Source organism: Nothoprocta perdicaria, unplaced genomic scaffold (assembly GCF_003342845.1).
Source record: "Nothoprocta perdicaria isolate Ctin4 unplaced genomic scaffold, notPer1 scaffold_79, whole genome shotgun sequence".
In the NCBI taxonomy this organism is placed as follows: domain Eukaryota; kingdom Metazoa; phylum Chordata; class Aves; order Tinamiformes; family Tinamidae; genus Nothoprocta; species Nothoprocta perdicaria.
Genome location: NW_020456076.1, coordinates 202,951 through 226,059, shown reverse-complemented (window position 1 = coordinate 226,059; position 23,109 = coordinate 202,951). Strand labels below are relative to the sequence as shown.

Here is a 23,109-nt window from a genome sequence, read left to right as displayed (position 1 = left end):
TTAGTTTAAAAGGAAAAAGCCCTGTATACAGGATTTTGAAAGCTATTTGCATGAAAATATAAATATCAATAGTCATCAAACATTTAATTACAAAATAAGACTGTTTGAGTTTCAAATTATTTTCTGATACAGTAAAGGGGCAGATTAAAATCTCTATACATCAAGGAAAGGAAAAAAAAAAAAAGAGGACAGGAGAAAAGATCTGTATATATGAGATTTAATACCATCTCTTCCAGGCACCTGGATATTTTATACTTTTTCATTTGCCAAGATTTGAAATGCACAACAGTGTTTTGTTTTCATTTCTAGAAGATAAAAATGTGCATACACTGCTTTCTGAATAATAATGATGGAAAAAAATGTCGTGACTACATTTCAATCCAACTGATTTAAAATTTCCAGAAATATTTGTAGTAAAAAATGCATGCACACAATGCAGTCTTGTTTTGAAAAATTCCATGTTTCTCCACAATGGAGTATCAACAAAACAATGTTCGTCATCTACTTATCTATTCTTCCTGTATGCACCCCAAAATAAAATCTGAATAGGAAACTTATGGGCTTAATGAAACTTCTACCTAATAGCATCATTCATTTTGGTCCCAGTTCTCTTTAACTAATCCTGAGTAAAACAGTGTTCTGAAAAAATCTCACTGATTAAGCCAGAGCAATCTATATAGCAAAGTACTACTCGTAGGAACCAGAATCACTCTGTGGTGTTTCCATGTTTCACCTTTTACTCACCCAAGCAACCAAGGACAAGGGACTGCTTTTGTTCTTGCCTGTTAAGTACTTAGCAATTTCATTTATTTTGGACATTTTATTTATAAATGAAACAGCAATAACAAAGCTTCACGTGTCAGGAATGTTTTCAGTTCCTTCTGGAGGAGGACAGAATGGGGACAGCCTCCCCAGAAGAATAATTTTGGCCTTAACAGTTTATTTTTCCCAGCAAATTTTCAGCATATTTAAGAGAAAGTCACAGTGTAACATTCCTCAGATCCCTTGCTTTCCTCTGAAAATCAGAGCACCAACATGTAGACTGACTAAAACAGAAACAAATTCCACTTCTGCACAGGGTTGGACTTTTCTTCCACACTTAGAGAGGCAAACAAGGGAGTTTGTACACTTGTACATCAGTTCTCTGCACGGCCATTTAAATACCCATTATCATCCCATCCAGGGCTTGGATCAGTTCTAAACCCACACAAACTACTCACACAAACTACTGAGACAAAGCTGTATTTACATCCTAAAGGATTTTGGTAATTATGTGAAATACTGCACCTGATGATGATTTAAAAAGCAAATCATTTAAGTAGTTAGGTTCTAGACAAAAAGTGAGAATCATCCAATTGTATGAAAAAGTCTTGGTAGAGCTCTAGCAGAGCACTTGACACTTTAAGAAAATATTCACCTCAGTGAATATTCACATCTCCTGGTTTTAATCACTAGGATTCACAAAGCTGGTGTAACCCCTAGTGTTTAACCTGCAAGATGAGAGTGAAAACATGTTATGATGAAATCTGCATGATAACAAAGACATACCCTCCTTCACTGTGTTGCTGTGAAGATAAATACATCAAAGCTCGAGATTTATTCAGTTACTATCATAATAGGGGCATTACAAGGCCATGGTCATTTATTCAGATATATGAGTATGTTTGAGATGGCTCAAAAAAGAATAGTATTGCAAATATGTCAAATCAAAATGAAGAATACAGGACCATTGGGAGAATACTCAACATCCAATCAAGCATCAGATTGGCATGGACAAGAACTATCTGCTCTGGAAGAAAGCCTAAAAGGATAAACGTAAGATATACATTTTTTTTTTAACACATTTGAACTGGAAACATGAGTTTATTCCAGATCAGCATTTGATGCCACGAGACAATAGTGTTTCTTATCTGGGATTAAGTGCCTTTAAGCTACGTTCACTGTATGAATCTACAACCTAGACAGAAAACAAAACATTTATATCTTTTAGAGTTTCTACCCATGGATTGAACAAAATATTTTCCTTTTATTCTACAAATATTCATTATTTCAGGGACCTTCATCCTGATGGGATTTAAAATAAAAAACATGCTTCAAAACTCTTCATGACTAGCAATACTTTACAGGGCTTCAGGTCACACATCCCACTGGCAACAACTGTTAATAAATTCCTCTCTGGGAAGGTCAACAATAAAGATTCATATTAAATTTTTATTCTAATAGATCTGATATATAAACCATGCAAGGTATAATTCCCAGCATGGCAGTGTATCATTATGAATGCTGGAAAACTCACTGGCTAAATAAGCCCAACTTCTTTTTTTTTTTTTTTTTAATTGAATTGTGAATAAAAGCACAATTTTTTGTAAGCCCTCAAATATTCCAAACCAGCATGAACTCATGAACTCTCAATGCTTAAAATATTTCTAAACCCAGATAGAGAATATTCAAAATGAATGGCTGGTGTGAAAGTTAATTTTATGAAGTTTTCAAATTTTCTTACAAAGAAACTTGTCTGATTGATTCAGGCTAAACCTAAAATTACACTTACAGCTCTAGGCTGACCTATATTTCCAAAAACGAATTTTAATAAAACATCTCCTGCTCACATTTTTAATGTTTTCTTATTAGAAAAAGAACAGAAGAAATATCAGTCATTGTTTGAAATTAGACATCGCCCTAAAAGTCATCTTTCCTCCACTGCTCTTCTTCCTTCATCAGCTTCCCAGGCCTTCCTCCTCTGTGGTATCACTATCAATAAAAACGCTATTGATAAAAACAATATTCTTACAGATTTCAGTAATGTGCATTTTGTATTTTCTCATACAAACCGTACTATATGATTTGAAGTTCAGTAACAGAAAGCAACAAACAACAGGAAATAGGTCATATAGCATTGAGGTGTTTTATCAAAACATCTAAAATAACTGAGAGAAATTTCTGAAAGTGCAGAATACCAACTGGCTTCAACTCTGTAAGGTGTACAATGATGCAATTGTGCTTGCCCTTCTTCATCCCTCATGACGGGGATCCCTGTGAGCCTAAGCACCATGACAATTCAGGTTACATCTACAATTATAATGCACAGTGTTTGTCTGTTGCTCTGGTCATTTGATGCTCGTTTTGGTCAGTATTTGAAATTAAAGACCAAGAAGTTTATTGCAGATGGTCTCAACCCTGCTCTGCATTATGAGCCATTGTGGTAAGTGGGAGTAAGTAGATTCATTTCAGAAAGAGCCTATCAAAACCAGAACTGAAATGTTTGTACACCCTCAGAATGCTGCTTATGCACTGCTGTAACACAGGTGGAATAAAGGGTAGGGGGAACTCTATCATCCAGTAAACTCTACTTCCATTTGTCAGATGCAGACAGATCTGCTAACGGTTTCTGTATATGCACCAACCAAGCACACAAACTAAAGACTGAAAAAGTCATGCTATTTCTGGTCACCATGTTCATCTCAGTTATCCATAACTACAGCACCCTTTGCTGTAATGTATTTTTGAGCTATTATTTTACATAACATGAATTTAATAATGAAATCCAGTACAAGTCACAACTATATCTATCATTTTTCCCCATCACTGAGTTACATACCAGTGGACCTGACTTCCCAGGCCTCATCAGGAGACTACCTCTGTCATTACCCTCTGTCTGAACCCATCCCTAAACTGAGATAAATTTTAGACAAAAGAAAATATAGGACAAAAATTGTTCAAATACAAGAAAGAGAAGGAGAATCACCTGAGACAATCGGAAACATGCAGCCAGGCATATTGTAGAATTTTAGAAACGCTGAACACCACTAATTGTTATCAAATTTAGAGGGAGTTCCTGGATGCTCAGTTCAGTTGAAAATCAGATTATTTATGTAGATATAAACACTTAGCACTAGAACTTTCAAAAGTGTCAAGGGAAACTTGTTCAACCCAGTTAATTAATTTAAATGGAATCTAAGTGCCTTATCTGTCTAAGTGGTTTTGAAAATCCCAATAGACTTCCATTTGGAGTGTTCAGCATCTAAATAACTGGGAAAATATGCCCCAAAATGATCTAGAAGTTCAAATGTTGTGAAACTACCTGCAGAGAAGCCTATCTATGGACATAAATTTTTAATCAAAATTCTCACAGAGAAATAAACTTGAGAAAGATGCCAAAAACAAGCAAACAAAAGATAGGAAAGAGGTTTTCTTCAATATAAAATAAAAGACAAAAAGGATAAGTTTGGCAGTTGTTCATCCCTTACTGATCAAGGTATCTGTGTCTGCACCAATCTCTACTTCTCAGACTTTGCTAAGACTGGATGAGCCTCAGATTAGTAAGTAGCTTTAAGTAAACTCAGTTTCTAGAAGACTTATTTTGTCACTTTATTTTTTATGCTAAAGATGAGATTCACTATCTTCTCTTCACAGTGTGATGTATGACAAGGCAAAGTTCAGTATTAAATACATCTGAATTCATCATGTAGGTTAGACTGGAATGGCCTAGATCTGTATCTATTATTAATAATAGTTTTAACATGTTTATTAATTTTGTTTGAGAAGCTCCTCTGAATTTTAAAAGAGAAGTCTTTGATTGATGTGCCATCATGGAGTATCTTACATTCCCCTAAGATGAGGTGCCATTTTCAACTTTCCCAATACTTACTGGAATGAAAACATCAGAAAGAATATGATATCATGTCTGTAAGATACGTGCTCATTTTCTGTGAAAAGCACCACCATACAGAATGGCTTCATTGCTATTTAAATAGACTTAAAAAATGTTCTATCTGAGTTATCATCCCGGTGGAGTTGCAATTTTCTTTAATTTGAAGCACTAAGATTCCTAGTTCACTAAACCATTAAAACAGAACTAATGCCATTCCACACCAAAATTGAGTAAACACCTCTATCGTTCTTGAACATTACAAATACAATTTCCTCTAACATGTAATAAGGCTAAAAAATTATGAGCTGAGAACTGATCTAAAACAAGATGAGTTTTACATGCCAAACTACAAGAAGCACATTGACATTTCTGGCTCCTGTGTTCTCCAGCAATCGAGTAGCTCATTCAACTAGCAATGCCCCCACCAATCAAAGTTAGCTGATCAAAAATGCTGGTAACAGGTTGCTTATAATTTTCAATTTTTTTTTTCTTTTTTTTTAAATTTTATTCTTAGTAATTATGGTAAAATTTATCACCTAGCCACATAATCCAGCAATAAGTGATAATGTGAAGTGCCTGTTCAGACTTCAAAGAGTAGACATCAAGGACATGGTTAGATAATATTTAGCTGTTTCAGATTATATTATATTATCACTTTTTTTAAAACCTTACCTCCTTGCTACGTGTTTATGTGAAAATTATGAAAAATATGTGTTTAAGGATAATACTGCAATTAATAGAATTATACAAGATCAGGTCAAGGGAAACCACACTTTAGCCTTTTGCAATGCAAGTAGTGCATTCAACTAGAATTATATGAGCAGGCTAATGTTTTATTTTTTAGTCAGGTAGCAAGGTCCTTCAGAAACTTCAAGGCTGTCACGTACCACTTCAGATGGCTTTTAGTATGCAATCAAACCCTGAGTTCTAAAAAAGATAAATAATTGGAATGTCACCTGCACTTTTTACTGAGAGTTATAGTTATTTTTGCCTCAAGTTCCTAGAAAAAATCCTTTTCTGACATAGAAGTTCATCAGTGGAGCAGAGCAAGCGAAAGATTTAAGATAATTTTGTCCAATATTTAGCTTTTTAAGTTATATAATGCTTCTATTCCTTCAGTAAAAATTCTAATTTCTAATGTCTTTTGTTCAAGGAAGTAATCTGAAAACACCAAATTTAAATTGAAAGTAATTCAACTAAAGTGAATTATTATAGATCTAACTATAATGATCATTGGATTTCATCTGCCAAAGAGTTTTTATTGCTCTGGAGGAAAGATATACTTATAGGCTAAACTTACAAACTCTTAAGTATTAGTGTGCATATTTAAGCCAAGGACAAATAATATTCTAGAGTGAAAATTGTTGGAATTAAAGAAAATAGGCTGAATAAATCTAGATCGTCAATGGCATTTATCAAAACATTATCATTACCAAATTAACCGTAACTGCTGAGAAATATTAACTCTGCTAGCTACATGTGGATGTTGTCTTACCAACTTCGATTCCATTTTCTGGAATTTCAGGTATAGACATTCCTAGAAGTTTGCAAGGAATATGGGGTCCTGTCTTTGGTTTTACTACATACTAGCTGAAAAATAACCCAGTTAGAAATCAGGCACATTTTTAGAGTAATTTGAGAAGCTTAATTAAATGCAAAGGTCATTAAAGTGTGAGTCTTGAATAGTATATGGAAAATCATTATCCAGTTTTTCTCTAGGAACAAAAGCATGGGTTGTTGTTAGAAACCAGATGGAAGCCAGTTGTCCTATTAATCCACCTGCCCAAAATGCCTCCTAGGCATACTGTTTACCGTCTGCAACTCACAGCTTCACTACAGGAAGAATAAGGATACTTATATTTACTGCAATTTACATTTGAATATATGTGCATATGCATATGTGTGCATATTTATGCATGTATGATTTATAATGTTCTTAGCAACAGGAAGGAAGGCAATATTTCTATTATTTGAGAACAGAGCTACAGAATGATTAACCAGTTTTATTGTCTAGTGTCATTTGCCTAAAGTTAGCCTTTATGGCTTTGATATAATCTGACTTTCTTTGTGATCTTGCACAAATCATTTACCCTGCTTAACCTCTACTTTGCAATTAGCTAGAGGGAAGCTTAAATAAATTTAAAATGTGGGTTAAAATGTTAAATAGGAATTAGGAGGGTTAGAGAACTGGATTTCAATTTTACCATGTGCTAGATTGATCTCCAGCTCTCAGATCTGGAAGACTTTTGTCTATCTGGTATAACTGAATAGTATGTGAATAATTTTGTTGTTCTTGCTGAAAGTTTGCCTAGCACTTAAAGGGGAGATTGATTACAGTTGTCACAAATTGGCAGATTTCAGTTCTTTATTGTGTTTAAAAAAACACAATACCTGAGACTTCCTGAGAAGTTTCTTGGATTGGACCCTGGCTGCACAATGCTCCTGTATGTCACAAGTCTTTGTGTTTAGAAAGTATGACTAAAAAAGGAATCCATTTAAAATTGAACTTTTTTTTAACTTATTTTTTAAGAATGCACACTAGAAACACTATGTCAATTCTGTACTTATTCTGCATGTCAAAATCTTGTCATTTCCACTTTACTGGATACTACAATATCACTGGTCTTTGGATTCACTACAGCTAAAGGAATGTGTTTTTTTTTTTTTTTAAGTTCTGTATATATTAAGAAGTTTTTCTTAGCCACAGAAAAACAAAAAGAACAACAACAAAAAAGGAAAAAGTAAATTGACAATAGTATGAGGTGGTAAATATAAACAAAAAAAATGAGGTAACATATATAGTCCTTAGGCTTGTAAACACAAAAGGTAAAACATGGGCCTTGCTTTCTCAACGAGTATTTTATTTAGGAGACTTTAATTTTACCACAAGTTGTCAACCTCACTAGTCAAGTAGTATAATTAATGATTGTGAATATTTACTTTTATAGTATGGAGCATAGTATATAAACCTTAAACAATGAATAATCATATCAGTATATCATAATCTATAGAGAGTATTAATTAGTTCTATACAGACTTCAAGTCCGTAGCCTTAAAACTAGATTCTGAATAGTCTGGGATCTCATTATGTTTAGACTATATTTTTCTCACTGTTTTTCAGTTTGTACTTAGGACGCCCAGAAATGCTGACCCTCTTCCTTTAAAGATAGGCATTGGCGTTTCCTGAGCTGACCCATGACACTTAAATATACTCCCTACTTTGTTGGCTAGATACAAGGTTTGTTAATATGCATAGAATACTTCAAAAAAAAATCTTTTATTCTCCGATGTCCAGAAAGCATCCTGGTAAAAAGTACATGGATTAGCAGACTATCAGTAAACGACTACTGTTGTACCTAGAATCATAAAATCATAGAATCCTTAAGGTTGGAATGGACCTTTAGAGATCATCTAGTCTTACTTCTCTGCACATACAGGGACACTAGAGCATGTGGCACAGGATTGTGTCCAAGCAGGTTTTGAAGATATCCAGAGAAGGAGATTCTACAACCTCTCTTGGCAGCCTGTTTCAGTGCTCTGTCACCCCTACTGTTAAGAATTTTTTTCTTAAGTTCCTGTGGAACTTTTGGTGCTTCAGTTTGTGGCCATTTCCTCTAGTTCTATCAGTGGCCACCATTGAAAAAAGGCTGGCCCCATCCTTATCACTCCCTCCCTTGAGGTATTTATATACACTGATCAGATTCCTCCTCAGCCTTCTCTTAGGCTGAACAGGTCCAGCTCTCTGTCTTTCCTCATAGGGCAGATGTTCCAGGCCCATGACCATCCTTGTATTGTAAATCTCTCCATTACCTCCATATCCCTCTTGTACTGGAGAGCTCAGAACTCTAGAAGTGGCCTCATCAGGGCTGTGTAGAGGAGGATGATCACCTCCCTCGGCCTGCTCAAGACGCTCTTCTTAATGCACCCAAGAATCCCATTGGCCTTGTTGGCCATGAGGGCCCACTGCTGCTTGTCATCCACCAGCAAGCCCAGGTCCCTTTTGACAGAGCTGCTCTCCAGAAGGTCAGTCGCCAGCTTGTACTGGTGTCTGGGGTTATTCCTCCACAAGTGCATGACCTTGCACTTGCCCTTATTGAATCTCATAAGTTTTCTCACCACCTAGTTGTCCAGTCTGTCTAGGTCCCTCTGTATGGTGGTGCAGCCCTCTGGGGTATCAGCTATTCCTCCCAGTTTCGTATCACCAGCAAACTTGCTGAGGAAGCACTTTATCCCTTCATGCAATTCAATTCATTGATGAATAAATTGAACAGGACTGGATTGAGGACTGACCCCTGGGGGACACCGCTAACTACAGGCCTCCAACTAGACTCTGCACCACTGATAACCACCCTCTGATCTCTGCCATCCAGCCAGCTCTCAATCCACCTCACTGTCCACTCATCTATCCCACACCTCTGGAGCTTGCCCAGGAGGATGCTGTGAGGGACGGTGTCAAAAGCCTTGCTAAAATCCAGATAGATGACATTCACCACTCTCCTCTCATGTATCCAGCCAGTCATTCCATCATAGAAGGCTATCAGGATAGTCAAGCATGATTTCCCCTTGGTGAATCCATGCTCCTGAGCACTTTCTTGTCCTTCATGTGCTTGGAGACAACAGCCAGGATGAGATGTTCCATCATTTTCCAAGGGATGGAGATGAGACTGACTGGCCTATAGTTGTCTGGGTCCTCCTTCCTGCCCTTTTTGAAGACTGACATGACATTGGCTTTCTTCCACTCCTCTGGCACCTCCCCTGTTCTCCAGGACCTTTTGAAGATGATGGCGAGCGGCTTAGAGATAATGTCTGCAAGTTCACGCAGCACCCTGGGGTACATTGCACTTTTTAAGTAGTGGATGGTGTTTTATAGCAATCTAGTAGACACTTATCTTTAATGTAAGATAGATTTCTTTTTTTTATACATGAATCTTAATTACTGTTAAGGTATCTGTTGCTTGAATAGGTTGTTTATTTTCAAAGTAGAAAAAAAATCCTTAATAGTATTTTTTCACAGAAAAATTCTATTCAAGAAGGTATCAAGAGACTTTAGGTTTTTCGAAGTGCTACTTTGAAAATATGTGATTACTACAAATGGATCAGACTGAAAATGAGCTTTCCAAAGTTATTCTTTATGCAGACCTTTTTGTATATATCATTTCTATTGCATATCATTACCCAGAATTCCTCACATGACTTGCAAGTACTTGATATGTATTTACAGAGATTTTAATGAGCATTTTGATATCCTATAGCTATATAACTTATGATGCACATACAGAGATTGCAGTTATAAAGTGCTACTAAAAGCAGTCTGTACAATATTTTTACTTATAATTAAACATGTTAAAAACCTCTCCACTACAAAAACACATGCAATAATTGGATATTTCTTTATGAAGATGTTATTTTGTGAGTAAACCATCTTCCCCTTGTTTCTTTTTTTGTCAAGTGTCATTTTGATCTGCCAATGTATTAAGTCTACAAGGGACCAGTACTTGGATTGCCCCCTTAGGGCAATTTGGACATATAATTTATCTCCCTGCAGCTGATCATGCAAAAATAGCTTCTAAGAAAAATTCACAAAATATAGTTCTTTGAGCAAAGAGAGAAAATCCTATTCTGTCCCTATTTTTTTTTTCTCTTGTGCTTGGTGAAACTTCTTAGTTCTGCTTATGGTTCATGTCATCACTACTTTAATGAACTAGTTGCTTCTTGCTGAAGCTTTTACTATCTATAATAAATATGCTGCTACCAAAATCAGTTTCTCTGATTTGCTGCTACATAAGTTCAAATTGATCTTTTCCTAAAGCTCCCTGATTAAATCCCATCTTTTCATTCAGAAATGGTCACTATGACCATATGGTCATTCTGACAGCTTAAAGAGAGCTCATCTACCAAAACAGGAAGCTTGAAAGTTTCATCCTCAAACACTTTCATGAGGGCCAACTTGATACATGACTTTCAAAAATGTGGTATAATATAGTGGGCTAGAACTTCAGCACATTTAGATCAGTCTACTGACTTCAGAAAAGATATGCTAAAAATGACAATATTTATTTGATGTTACCTATGGAAATGACCTGTCTGCCCTTTAATATTTTATTACTCCAAATCAAAAATCAGCCAATGCAAAAACAAAAGCAAAAACAATCTAACAAAAACATTCTTAATGAAAAATAGATAGTGACAAGTTAATTTTATTTTATTTTTAATGCTGCTCTATTATTTTTAAGTGGTTTAATCTATTTCCTCATTCTTGATCAATAGAAAAGATGTGCACATAAAACTGATGAATGAATGAATGAATGAATGAATGTCTCTAAATTACAGCTTGCCCCATCCTTCTTGCAAAATAATAATAATAATAACATAAAACATTCTCTTTCTACCTATGGTGCTCACAGATCAAGACCTCAAGTGTACTAAGGTCTGTAAAAATCTACCAGAAAAAACAAACAAACAAACAAAAAAAGATTGTTTTAAGCCTAAAAAATTTCTGTCAAAATATAATATTGAATCACACAAGAATATCAGCAGAACAGATACTAGCAAGTAAGTACATCCTGAAAACAGTAAATTGACGCTGATCAACATGATAGTAGTCATAGCAAATACTTAAGATTTTTGAGGCTATCCTAGCAAAAAGGATTTTAAGAAGGAAAATGAAAGAAAAGAGCAGGACTATCTTGTAGATAATATTTCCAAGTGCTAGTGGCATTAAGAGAGAAAGTGCAATGGCAATGACTTCACCATCAACTGCTCTCAGAACAAGAGAAAAGCAAGCTGAAGGATCATGTGGTTCCACAACACTTAACCTTCTCGAAGTGCTCCAGCAAAGTGAAGCACTTGAAATTTTGAGCAAAGTTGTCCTCAGTTCTGCAACCCTATACCATAATTGACTGTGACAGAGGAGCAGAAGAGCTTGGATAAAATGTAGGGATCAAGCTTATTTCCCAGTCTCAAGAAAAGAGTCACTACACCTAAAGCATTACTGACACGTTTGTGTAAGCTGCTTTTAGAGAAAAAGTTAATGTATATAGGGCATTCTACTCTGCAGAATGGGAAAATCCTAAACACTGAGATATAGATTTTGACATTACATTAAGGTAGATTCCTCTGACGCAAACAGCTGCTTTCAGGGAAAAGTCATCTTTCTGCTATAATCATTTTCTGATTTCCATGAGCTGAGGGAATCACACTGGCCCAATACATATAGCTGCATACAGGTAACAAAATCACATATAGAAAGTCTGAAAATCTGAAGTTCAAAACTGGCAGAGAAGAGACTGTGTTTTAAATCAAAATTTTAGCAGCAGGAGGGAAGAGCTCTCTGTCATGTCTGTGGTGCTGCTTAGAATTAGGATTCAGTAATTAAATTGAAATCTCTGCAGTGAGACTTGCGATCTGGCAAAAAAAACCAAAACAAGCATGTGAAACAATCTTAAACTAAAGAAAATACTGTAGAGCACTTTCAGTTAAGCGAAAAAAACTTAAGAAAAAAAAGATGAACTCAATCAAAAGGAGAGTACTTCAGAAAGTCAGTGGGTTTTGTATGGACTGAGCATAGCAAAATTCTTTCTAGTGTGCTTAAAGACAGAGGAGAGAGAAAGCTATCGAGATTTCATGGAGTATGGGTAAGGCATGGAAAAAAGAGCGTAAATGTTAAACAGAAAGCTTTTGTTTATAAAGAAGGGGAAAATAAGAAGCCAGGGAATTATCAACTAGTTGGCTTAACTTCAATTCCTGGAAAAAAAAAATCCTGAAACAAGTAAACAAACACATTTTAAATGCACAAGAATAAATAATTAAATAAATAAAAGCAAGCATATAACAGCCAACAGGGATCTGTCAACACTGAGTTGTCAAATTTTCTTCTGTGAAAGGGTAATAGGCACTGTGGATGAGAGAGAAGCAGTTATGTGTCATTTATCTTAACATTAGAAATATTTTTGACACCTTTTCAAATTGCACTCTCACTCATAAGCAACCTATTGAAACAGATTTAGCCCCAAAAGGCTAGGTGCAAATTCCATAAAAAAAAAAAAAAAAAATTGACTTTTAATAAAATAATACACCTGAGGAAACCACTACCTGGAAGAAAAAAAAAAAAAAAAAAAAAAAAAAAAAAAGTAGGAAGAGAAAACAGGCCATTAGGACACTGTTATTAGGACACTGTTAGGATGGGAGAGGGAATGGGAAGGACCTGAAGAGGTCTATTTTTGGTGTGCTATAACTTGGTACTTACACCTGTTCAATAGATTGGTTTGAATTTTAAAATAGGTTGTTTAGATCAAATCTGGCAATAACACTGACCTGGAAAGGCTGAAGCCATGCTGAAGAATACTTTTTCAAACAGACACTATCTAACTACAGATAGTGTGAAAAAAGGAGCATGCAGGTTAACAGGGACAACTGTGATTTATATATTTAGATAGCACAATATGTGACAGGAACTACAGAAAAATAGAAGCTTCTCACAGAAAAAGATTTCATAATATGTTGAACTAGTAGCGTCACGCTGCTACAAAAAGGGCAAACGCCATCCTGAGAAACACAGATAAAATAATCTTTTCTCCTCTTCTCTGCACTTGTGAATGCATGAAATGATGTTTCTCTTATACTCTGCCCTAATGAGATTTCAGCCAGGCCTTCGTGAAGGCTGCATCACTGTGAAGGCCAGATCGTCAATTAGAAAGAGCATCAAATGGGGGCTCCAGATGAAGTCAACAAGGATCAGAAGTGTGCCTAGAATACAGGATTTATATGGCAAAATGGAACAAGTTGAGCTTGTATAGCCTAGAGAAATATCACAGCCTGGAGGGTAAAACAGCAGCCCTAGAATACATAAGGAAGGGGATGTGCTCAGTGTAAGTACTGAATAAAAAGTGAAACACTTAATTAGCAACAACGATGATTAAAGTCAGATATTATGAAATATAACAAATAATATATTATGTTGTGATAATGGTAGTTAAAAACAGGAAGGGCATGCCTTCACAGGCCATAAAGTCTTCCGTTTTGGAGTGAAATAAGTATAGAAAATGCTTTTAGGTAAGACCTAAATGGTCACTCACCCCTTTAACTGTCTACTTCTACAAAATATTTAGTGCTACTTCTACAAAATATAGAGAATTAAATATTTTGAGCAAGAAAGATCATTTAGAAAATTAAGATCATAGTTGGACTACCTAAATGAATCAATTGTGATGTATTTTTATGACATCTCAAGATCTTTAGAGTTCAGCTCTCTGATTCTACAAAATACCTATTCAAGAACCAGAAGTTTCCTATATATAAGTAACAGGAGATGCTGATGATCACACTTTTCTTAATTCTTGTCTAATTAATGATGTCTTTTAAATATTAGAGTTGTTGCCTTCATTTTTGTTGCAGGAAGAAATTATCTCTAAGAGGAAAAAGAAGAAAAAGGAAAGAAGGTAGAGAAAGAAGCTCAAAGGAAAAGAAAATATCATTTTTGCAGCAGCAATCTGTCTTCCATGCGAGCAAAAAAGAATATAATTCGGTATGAAAAATATTAAGCAGGTCTGATATAAAAAAAAGCCCGATGTGGTGTCCTATATGTAAATGGTAAGCTCTTCAAGGATGCATACAGAAGCTGTCCTTACCTACTAATGTACTAGTGTATTGCATAATTGAGGAGCTGAACCAATAGAGGATCCTAAATAAAGCAACTAAACTAAATGCACAGTCTTGCATTCACTCAGAATATGCAGTGTTTAGGAATTCATTTGTTTGTATCTATTTTAGTCTTTGCTCAAGGACAGAGCATATAGGAAAATCTGTCCTTGCTGGGGTTACTATTAAATTGAACAAAATTAACTAACAACTCTCAGAATATTTAAGAAATGATGGAGAGCTCAAGAGGCCTCCTTTGGTCCCAAATCAGAATCAACTATACCAAAGTGGTCTGCATAGCTCACGTGTTTGCAGCCAGCCCTTAGTCCTGGCAATTGCCCAGATTCCCTTTGTAATGCAGTCTAGTATTTAATTATTCTCATCATTAGCGTTTTCCAGCATGTCCACTTTAAATCTCTCCTACTATAATTTAAATCCATTACTTCTCATAACAGCCAAATTAACTATGACTAACAGTTTGTTCTTTTCCTGAATAATCTTTTCTATATTGAAAGAGATTAGCATAACTCTTCTCCGTTCAGTCTGCTCGAGACTAAACAGCACTAGCTTGCTAGGCCTTTCCCTGCAGGCACACTTTTAGATGGCTGATCCCTCTCATTCCTTGCATCTTGAATCTCTCCAGCTAATCTATTTTTCTCAGTGAAGTCACAGTTCTGCTAAAGAGATCTTAGAGCTGGAAAAAGAGGCAGACGGATTGCATCACTGGTTAAGGTGGTCATTGTAGCAATGGCCTCAGGCCTCCCAAATATCCTTTCCAAAGCTAGGGCTCAATTTCAGGCCCCTACTTTCCCCAAAAAGGAGATCTATTGAATTCGTGGAGTGCAAATTAGTGTTACTGAAGTCCTCCCTCTTTGTCCCAAAAATCCTCAGTGCAGCCTGTTGTCCCACTTCACACTCATGTTCACTCTGAGCTGGAGGTACAAGATCAGCTATACATTTTTCACTGTCATTTTTCACTATGAATTGCTAAAAATAGCAATGTCATTTTGGAAATGGGCAAATACTTCAGTTCTTTTAATAATTAAAAATGTTTGCATGATAATTAGGATGAACAGATAAGCAAATAAATATTAGATGATTATCTTAAAGATGAATTAATGAAATTAATTAATACTATTGCATGATGAAGGAAAATTGCAGGAAATCAAAAAAAGAATCATATAGTAAGGTACAGCTAACCACTGATGATTCTCTTTCATCATGTCATAACCACTGAATCTCTTATTTTCTTTTCCATTTAATAATTTTTAATGTACTAGCAGCTTTTTGTCATGTATCACAAATGCATAATAATTAAATGCCATTTAATGTGAGGGTGAAAGAACATGTTGCCCAGAGAGGTTGTGGAGTCTCTTTCTTTGAAGATATTCAAAACTGCCTGGAAACGATCCTGTGCAACATGCTTTAATTGACCCTGTTTGTGCAGGAGGGTTGGACTAGATGATCTCCAAAGGTCCCTTCCAATCTTAATCATTCTATGATTTTGTAATGTGTTATTTTTGCTTTTAAGTATGAATAATTTGCTTCCAGTTTTAAAAGACAGCTCACTCTTCCAAATACAATGATTAAATTTCTGTATATGAGAGGAAGAATATAGGAGCGGGGAAGTAACATGATTATATCCCATATTTCATGCAGGTAAATTACACAGCAATTCACTGCAGACTTGCTGCAAACCATGCATAATCCAGCCTACCAACTATATCAAATAGGGGTTTGTCTAAGCTAAAATCACAGGTACCAGAGAGTGGCTGACTCTGACTCTTCTGTCATATATATGAATGCAAATCTGCCCAGGAATATGTACAAAGGTATCTTGATTTTCATGATTCTGCTCATGAAAAAAAAAAAAAAAAAAAAAAAAAAAAGAAGAAAGGAAACAGGGAAAGAAAACTAATAGGACTGACATGTAAAAAGCTTTATGAAGAAGATAGGATAAGTTGTCAGCTGCCTTAGGTTCTACTAGAGACATAAGATCTTGAATCCAAGTGCTATTTTGATTTTCAGCCATGTCTAAAACAGTAATAATAAGCCATATCTACTAACAAAACATCTCAAAATCATTTAGAGCTTTTAAAACTTGTGTATTCCTCTCCCTTTTTTCTTTCTGAAAACATATTTAAGTATAATACAATCTTTCAAAATTATAAATCCCATTTTTGCTCCATGTTTCTTGTATTTTGCCCTCTGGTTCATAATGCACATTCTGATGCAGTCCAATGGTGACTATATCTTCAGCCTCTCACTTGTTTATAGTACATACAAGTTTAATACTGAATTCTGACTCTGATAGTAAAGAAGAATAAATTCTGAACCATACTTATTGACTGGTGCTCAGAGCAGGACTACCTTTGTAAAACCTGAGTACTCATGTAAGACCATAAAAGTATTGATCTAATTTGAGCCCTGTGTAGCTTAAAAGAAGCTAATAGCATAATTTTGAGAACAGTGATAAAAAAGCCCAAATCATTTTTTTTCCTTTTGCCTATCCAAATCATTTTTATTTTTACCTGACCATCATGTATCAACAGTCTTCTGGCTAATAGGAAGGAGAGAGCATAAGCCTGAACTCTCCTGCCCTATGGACAGAAAAACACCCACCAGACAGTATGATTGTCATATTTTGTTTATAGATATAACCAAATATATCAACATATGCTACTGCTTTGTGTTTTTCGCAGTAGTGTAATCTTTTCTTAAACACATGGATTAGGTTCAGCGAGTTATATATATATAAGTTATATATATATATATTTGTATCAATTATATAACAGTTACTGTAGGACAAATAAAGAATTTCTGGCTTCTTTAATGAAATATAATGGCCTACAGCAAAGCTTGAAACTTGTTTGCTTAGAGTTAGAGTTAATGTGAGAAGCTTCTTGAATCATTTTCTTTCACTATGTCATAAGAAAGGAAGCTAATGCATTTTGAATTGTGGCTTCTAAAAAGAATTGACTAATGTCAGCATTGGGAGTTTCCTTCAGGATTAGAAATACAAGAGCCCTAGAAAAGAAGAGAGATTAAATACTGATTCACTTCTTCATGTGATATGGCTGCCTGAAGGAAAGTTCATGCCTGATGCACAGTTCCCAATCTTTACTAGTTCACCAAACACCATGCTTAAGGCTGATGATGATTGTGGCTATCTCTGATAGTTCGTCACATCAGTATAATTTTAATCTATAGCTTTCCTACTTATAAATCAAGAATATCACAGAAAAATGGCTGCCCCTAAGTCATTTATATCCCCAGTGCATATGCTCCATAAATCTGAAAGTTTATGCCTCTTATTATTACTGTGTATGTTAAAAATTTGGTTTTTGGAGAATTTGTTTTCCTGCTCAATAGAATTTCTGCACTTTGGCAAGAAAATCAATATGACATCTGCCTTAAAAATTTAACTGTGTTCTCTTTTAAAACTTAGAGCATTTGATATGCATTTATTCTTCCTAAGCACTAAGAAAATGCAAATGTGTATCCACTTAAGCTCTAATTGCCTTAGCTAATTTTAATGAAAATAAAAATATGAAAATAAAAACTTTATCTACCTGAAGTTCTGTGTATCAGCAGTATTACTTTGGAAGAATATGGATTTGAATCTATAACTTTTTCAGATTAAACTCTTTCCAAAGAAATTTGATAGATCAAAAGAATGTGCAATTTCAAAATCAACTATGAGAATAGTTTAGAATAATTTTTTTAAAGAAGTATTTTAAAAGTCATAATATTTCATTTAAAAATTCTCAAACATTTCAACTTTCCTTTTTCTAGTTTTAAACAGAAATAAGAAAAAACCTAATGAATTATAAATAATAACAAATAAATAAGAAAAAAACTATAAAAAATAGAATGAGTTTATAAAAGATGAAGCTAGCTTGGAAATATGTCATTAAAGCTTTGAGACTGGAGCTATTTATATTAACTGCCACTGACAAAAGCCATTAGTCAACATCTAGATTGAGACACTGTATTACAGAAGTAAAACAAAAAAAATCTAAAATTGAATTCATTATTAATCATAAAAGGAAGCAGGTTTTAAATCATAAGGGCCCCAAAAAATCAAGCTTGTTTTAACAACTTTTGTCCTGTGGAGATTACATGGTTGAGAGCCCAAATTTGCTAAACTCACACATTTGTAGAGAAGTTTTACAGGTGACCTGGTATGCAAACTGCTGTCGCAATATGAATAATCCATAAGTTTTACAAGTTTTTTTGAAATAAGTTTCCAAGTTGCCTCTTCTTTGCATTTATTTTCAGTTGATTTTAAAAACCAGATACTTTGGGGGGATAAAGTTTTATGCATACACAGGTTTACTGAAATAAGTTATATTCTGCTACTATCAAAAACAAATAAAAGAAGAAAAGAAAATGAAGAAAATAAAAAAAAATCAAAACCCATAAAATCATAGAACAGCTGAGGTTGGAAGGCATCAAGCCCCTTTCTCACACCCCTGGGTGAACTAGACCAAGGTTCTCCAGAACTATGTTCACCTGAGTTTTGAATATCTTCAACCACCCTCACAGTGAAGAAGTGTTTTCTTGTGTTCAAGAGGAATTTGTCATGCTGTAATCTGCGCCCACTGTCTCTTGTGCTGTTACTGAATATCACTGAGAAGAATCTGGACTCATCTGTTTACCCTCCCAGCATACGTTTATAAACTTCTGGCAGTTAACCCACATTCAATGATCAGAATTTCTAAAATAGCTATTTTCTTATCTCTCTTAAAATAAAAATGTTGGAGTCTGTTATTTACAGTAAGATTCTTTAAATTCAGACAAACTTAGCATGTAAAAGGACTCTAAAAGAGATATAAATTTACATTTCCAGACCAGTGCAAGGTGATAATTATATAAAAGCATTCACATTTTGGGAGATTCTGTTTTCTGCTTTCAGAACTGACTCAACTGCCCAGTATCCATATTAGCATCATCACATGTACATTTTTTTTTGTAAGAAAGAATTACAGGATTACTCCTGAGCAGTAATCATGAAGTTCCTATATCTGGAAGTGATGGCTTCTGCAAAGGAAATCTGAAAGGTCAGTCTGCCTAAGGCAGAGCATTAATATCACTAAGGGCTATAGGGAGAAAGCCATATCACAACTAGAAGGGGCTCTGCAGCTGGAGAGAGCTGCTGACAAAGAGACCCTTAGGGAGAAGTACAGAGTCTAGCCAGAGCCATCGCTTTCAACCCAAAGTGAAACCCATCATTACACCAGAAAAGGAGCAAGTCTGAAACTTGACCAGAAGGACCCTGTGGAGTCAGTGAAAACTTTGAAGAACCAGAGGTATCAACAGAGGACTCCTGAGGGTCTAAAGACTTGGCCAGACCAGAGTAATGAGCCACAGCTGACACAAGAGAGACCAGCAGCCAAAATCCAGCAGAGAAGATATCACAGAGTATCCTCAGGAAAGAAGAAAGAAAATCAAAAATGAAAAGAAGAAACCCCTCTGGTTCAATAATTGGAGTGTAAGAAGTGATCTAGTCTTTGTTACCTTAACTGTACAAAAGCTTAAGCTGTACTGCAAACTCAATACTTTCATGATTCATCTTTCTGTCATAAGCAAATAAATGAAGAAATGTTATAAACTTTCTGAAGCATGATGCCAGCTGTATAGACAAATGTTATCATAAACAGAGTCATAGCTTACAGCATGTTACTGCATGATTTGAAATGGAAATGTTTTAAAAAGAGTAAACTATGCAACTAGAAGTATGTACGTATAGAGTATATTTAACTGATATAGACACTTATAAAAAACATTAAAAAGAGTCTTCATTAAAAAGAAAATGTGCAATAGAAAGGATACAGTGTATTTTTTTATATCTCCTTTTTAAAGTAGCAAGATAAAAAGTATCATGCCTTCATAGATTAAAATGAGCATAGATAAATTATCATTCGCTTAGATGCTTTCACTGAAAAGATTTACTGTGATCTATCTGATCCGCTGGTATCTTATACATTAGCATTATCTAATTTATAATATGATCATTATTTGATCACTGACAATCATTCACAGGGATTACTTGATTTTAGCACATATTTTCTAGTCAAATAAGGAGGTAGGCTGGGCAAAGCAGATTATTTTTTGGCACAACTAGCACTGACCTATGTACCAAATGCAGAGAATACAGAAACATACTGAAACAAACTATATCACTCCTATTATCACTTAATTCTTTATTTTTACTACATCAGTGCCTACAGGCACAAAAATTGGCATGCTGTACCTCAAACCCTGACCGACTTCAAAACATTAAACTCAGACTTTTAATTAGAGCTCTTCCAAGTTTTTGATAAAGAATAGTCAGTTCAGAAACAGGAGGAAAAGCAGGGAGAGAAATGCCTCATTGCTGAATCCAGCTGCAGTTTGCACAGGGGCACTGAGCAGCTGTGTGACTGCTCTCACCGCGGGCCATGCAAGCCAGGAGACAGTGCCAGGCCACAGAATGACACAAGCAGAGCAGCACCCTGACGTTGAGCTTGGCATGGAGATAGCTGCTCGCAAACTGGACAGAGATGTTCAGGGAATTTGGAGAATAGCTACGTGGGCACTGCATGTGGACACATAGAAGTGATGAAAAAGACAGAAAAAGAGAACCAAGGGAGTATATATTCATTCTTCATGAGTTTTAGCTAGAGACTTCCTCACTTCCTCAATTAAATCCTTCGCTGTTAGCTTCGTGGTCTATATACTTAACACAGTGTTCCAACCATTTGAACAGATACAAATCTGCCCAACATCATTAAGCAGACGCATACTCCATGCTTGCTTTTATTTATATCTATTTATAGATATTAAATGGTAGATATGGTAGTTTAATAGCTATGCCTGAAAATGGAGGAGTTATCACACATAACATTGCTAATAGCGCTCTCATAATTTTTGTGAAGTAGTCCCAACAGAACAATCATCTGTAAATAATTACATTTGCTAGTTTTTTTTATTTTGTTACTCTTTGTCATGAGTCTTGTAAGTGGAAAAACAGAGCTGTTTGAAACCTGCTCTTTGTAGTTTGAATAAAATCAGTGCATAAATTCCCTCTGGTAAATCCAGTCATCAGTTCGTACTGTCCCCTTTCTCACAAGCCTTTAGCAAAACACAATTGGTATTTCAGATTTTCAGAACTACCCAGATGGTTAACACATCTCAAGGTAAACCCTATAAATCTTGTACATCCAACAGTGAGAAAGATTAACTTCATTTTGGTCTATTATGTCTGCAGCTATTCATATATGGGCCCATTTTCTGACAGAAAGAAGTGCTCTGGCTGCAGAAACCTCTCAAGTTAAAGTTGTAGCTAGATGCTTAGCTGGCATACAAATATTTTTGTGCATTATATTCCCTGAGTCTTGTTGGGATGCTGTTTTCCAAAGCAAATATAAATCAATGCACAGATGGGTCTTAGCTACTGTCAAACCTACAGAGCATATTAAAGCAGAAATAAGAAACATTCCCTAAGCAGAAATGAGTTATTAGCTTTAGTTTCCTCTATTATCAAGTTAGAATGAGCTATTCTAATCCTAGTTAATTAGATAGAAACCTTTCAAATTGTCCCTTATTATTCAACAAATATTTGTATTGTAGTAGTATATCATCCTGGTATTTCATCCAAATCAAGAGGCGGTTAGAGAGTCTAAATTTTTCATTTACTTTAATATATCTTCATACCCTCATTTCCTGACTATATTTTAACATCCTGAGTGACATATATTTGCCAATCATTTTGTCTGACATCTTCTTTTAAAATATAAGTCTACATTACCCTGTCTAACTTCAAGGTCAAAATGATTCTAAAATATCATTTAAAAAAGCAGGTGAGTACATAGTCTACATTAAAATGCAAATGTTCAGGTTTACTGTTTTTTCTTTTGCTGTCTTCTCAAGAAGAGAAAGGAAGGATTCTTTTATAAATATTCATTTTTGGATGTGGTTTGACATAATGCAATACTCTGATGACTGCATTTCTCAAATATCAACATCATAATCAAACTACTACTTACATTTAGATGAAGCTGGTTAGTCCACTGGCCAATTATTTTGTATTCTGTACTTCTATTGGTGATTTGATACTGAAAAATATCATAGCGTCCAGGAGCATCTCCATTTTCATTGAAGATAACAGGTGTTCCAGCACTCCCTAAAAAAATTAAAAAGCAATTAGGATAAATACCTGTAAAGTAGATTCCCATAAAATACATTCTGGGGGAAAAATACTAATTAGAGACAGCTGACCAGATCTTCTTAATGTAATGTCAATATGATAATAAATCCTGAAACCTCATGAAGAAAATTTATGATATTATCATCATCACAAAATCTACTCTATGTCTATCATGGGAGTTAATCAAAATAATTTTTAAAAAAGTCGCTTTACAATATTCTTTCTGTGCTACAGAATATTAGCCAACTCTGAGAAATCAGAAGTGAAAGATCTCCTTTCGACTTACAGAAGGGCAACGTGAATTCATTTTACTATATAAGTACAGTGCAGTGGGATCTACAGTCTTCTAATGAACTTTCTCAAGAATCTCCCTGATAAATATAAAAAAAAGAACAAAAAAAAAGAAAGAAAGAAGAAAAATTGCATATCATCTGCTTAGGGACCAACACTCATAACAGGCTTAGTGAGTAAGTTTTTAAATCTGGTTAATGTGATGAGTTTCCAGCACTGAACACCTGTGTAAAAGTGCTTTATCAAAACAAAATATATTGGTTTTCTTCTCTATATATGACACTGTCTGCCAGAAAATTCCACTGCTAAAGCTGTGAAAAGTTATAAATCGACAGCCTCT

At 35.0% G+C, this 23,109-nt stretch overlaps 1 protein-coding gene across 1 annotated transcript in view; it reads right to left on the bottom strand.

The window, feature by feature from the left end:
• Nucleotides 1–23,109, bottom strand: part of GRM8 (glutamate metabotropic receptor 8) — a gene marked incomplete at its 5' end in the record, with an annotated part of 260,308 nt that overhangs the window by 49,166 nt on the left and 188,033 nt on the right. Inside the window, one exon of the mRNA XM_026051665.1 lies at nucleotides 22,318–22,454. Within this exon, the coding sequence (XP_025907450.1) occupies nucleotides 22,318–22,454 (137 nt within the window). The remainder of the gene's footprint in view (nucleotides 1–22,317; nucleotides 22,455–23,109) is intronic.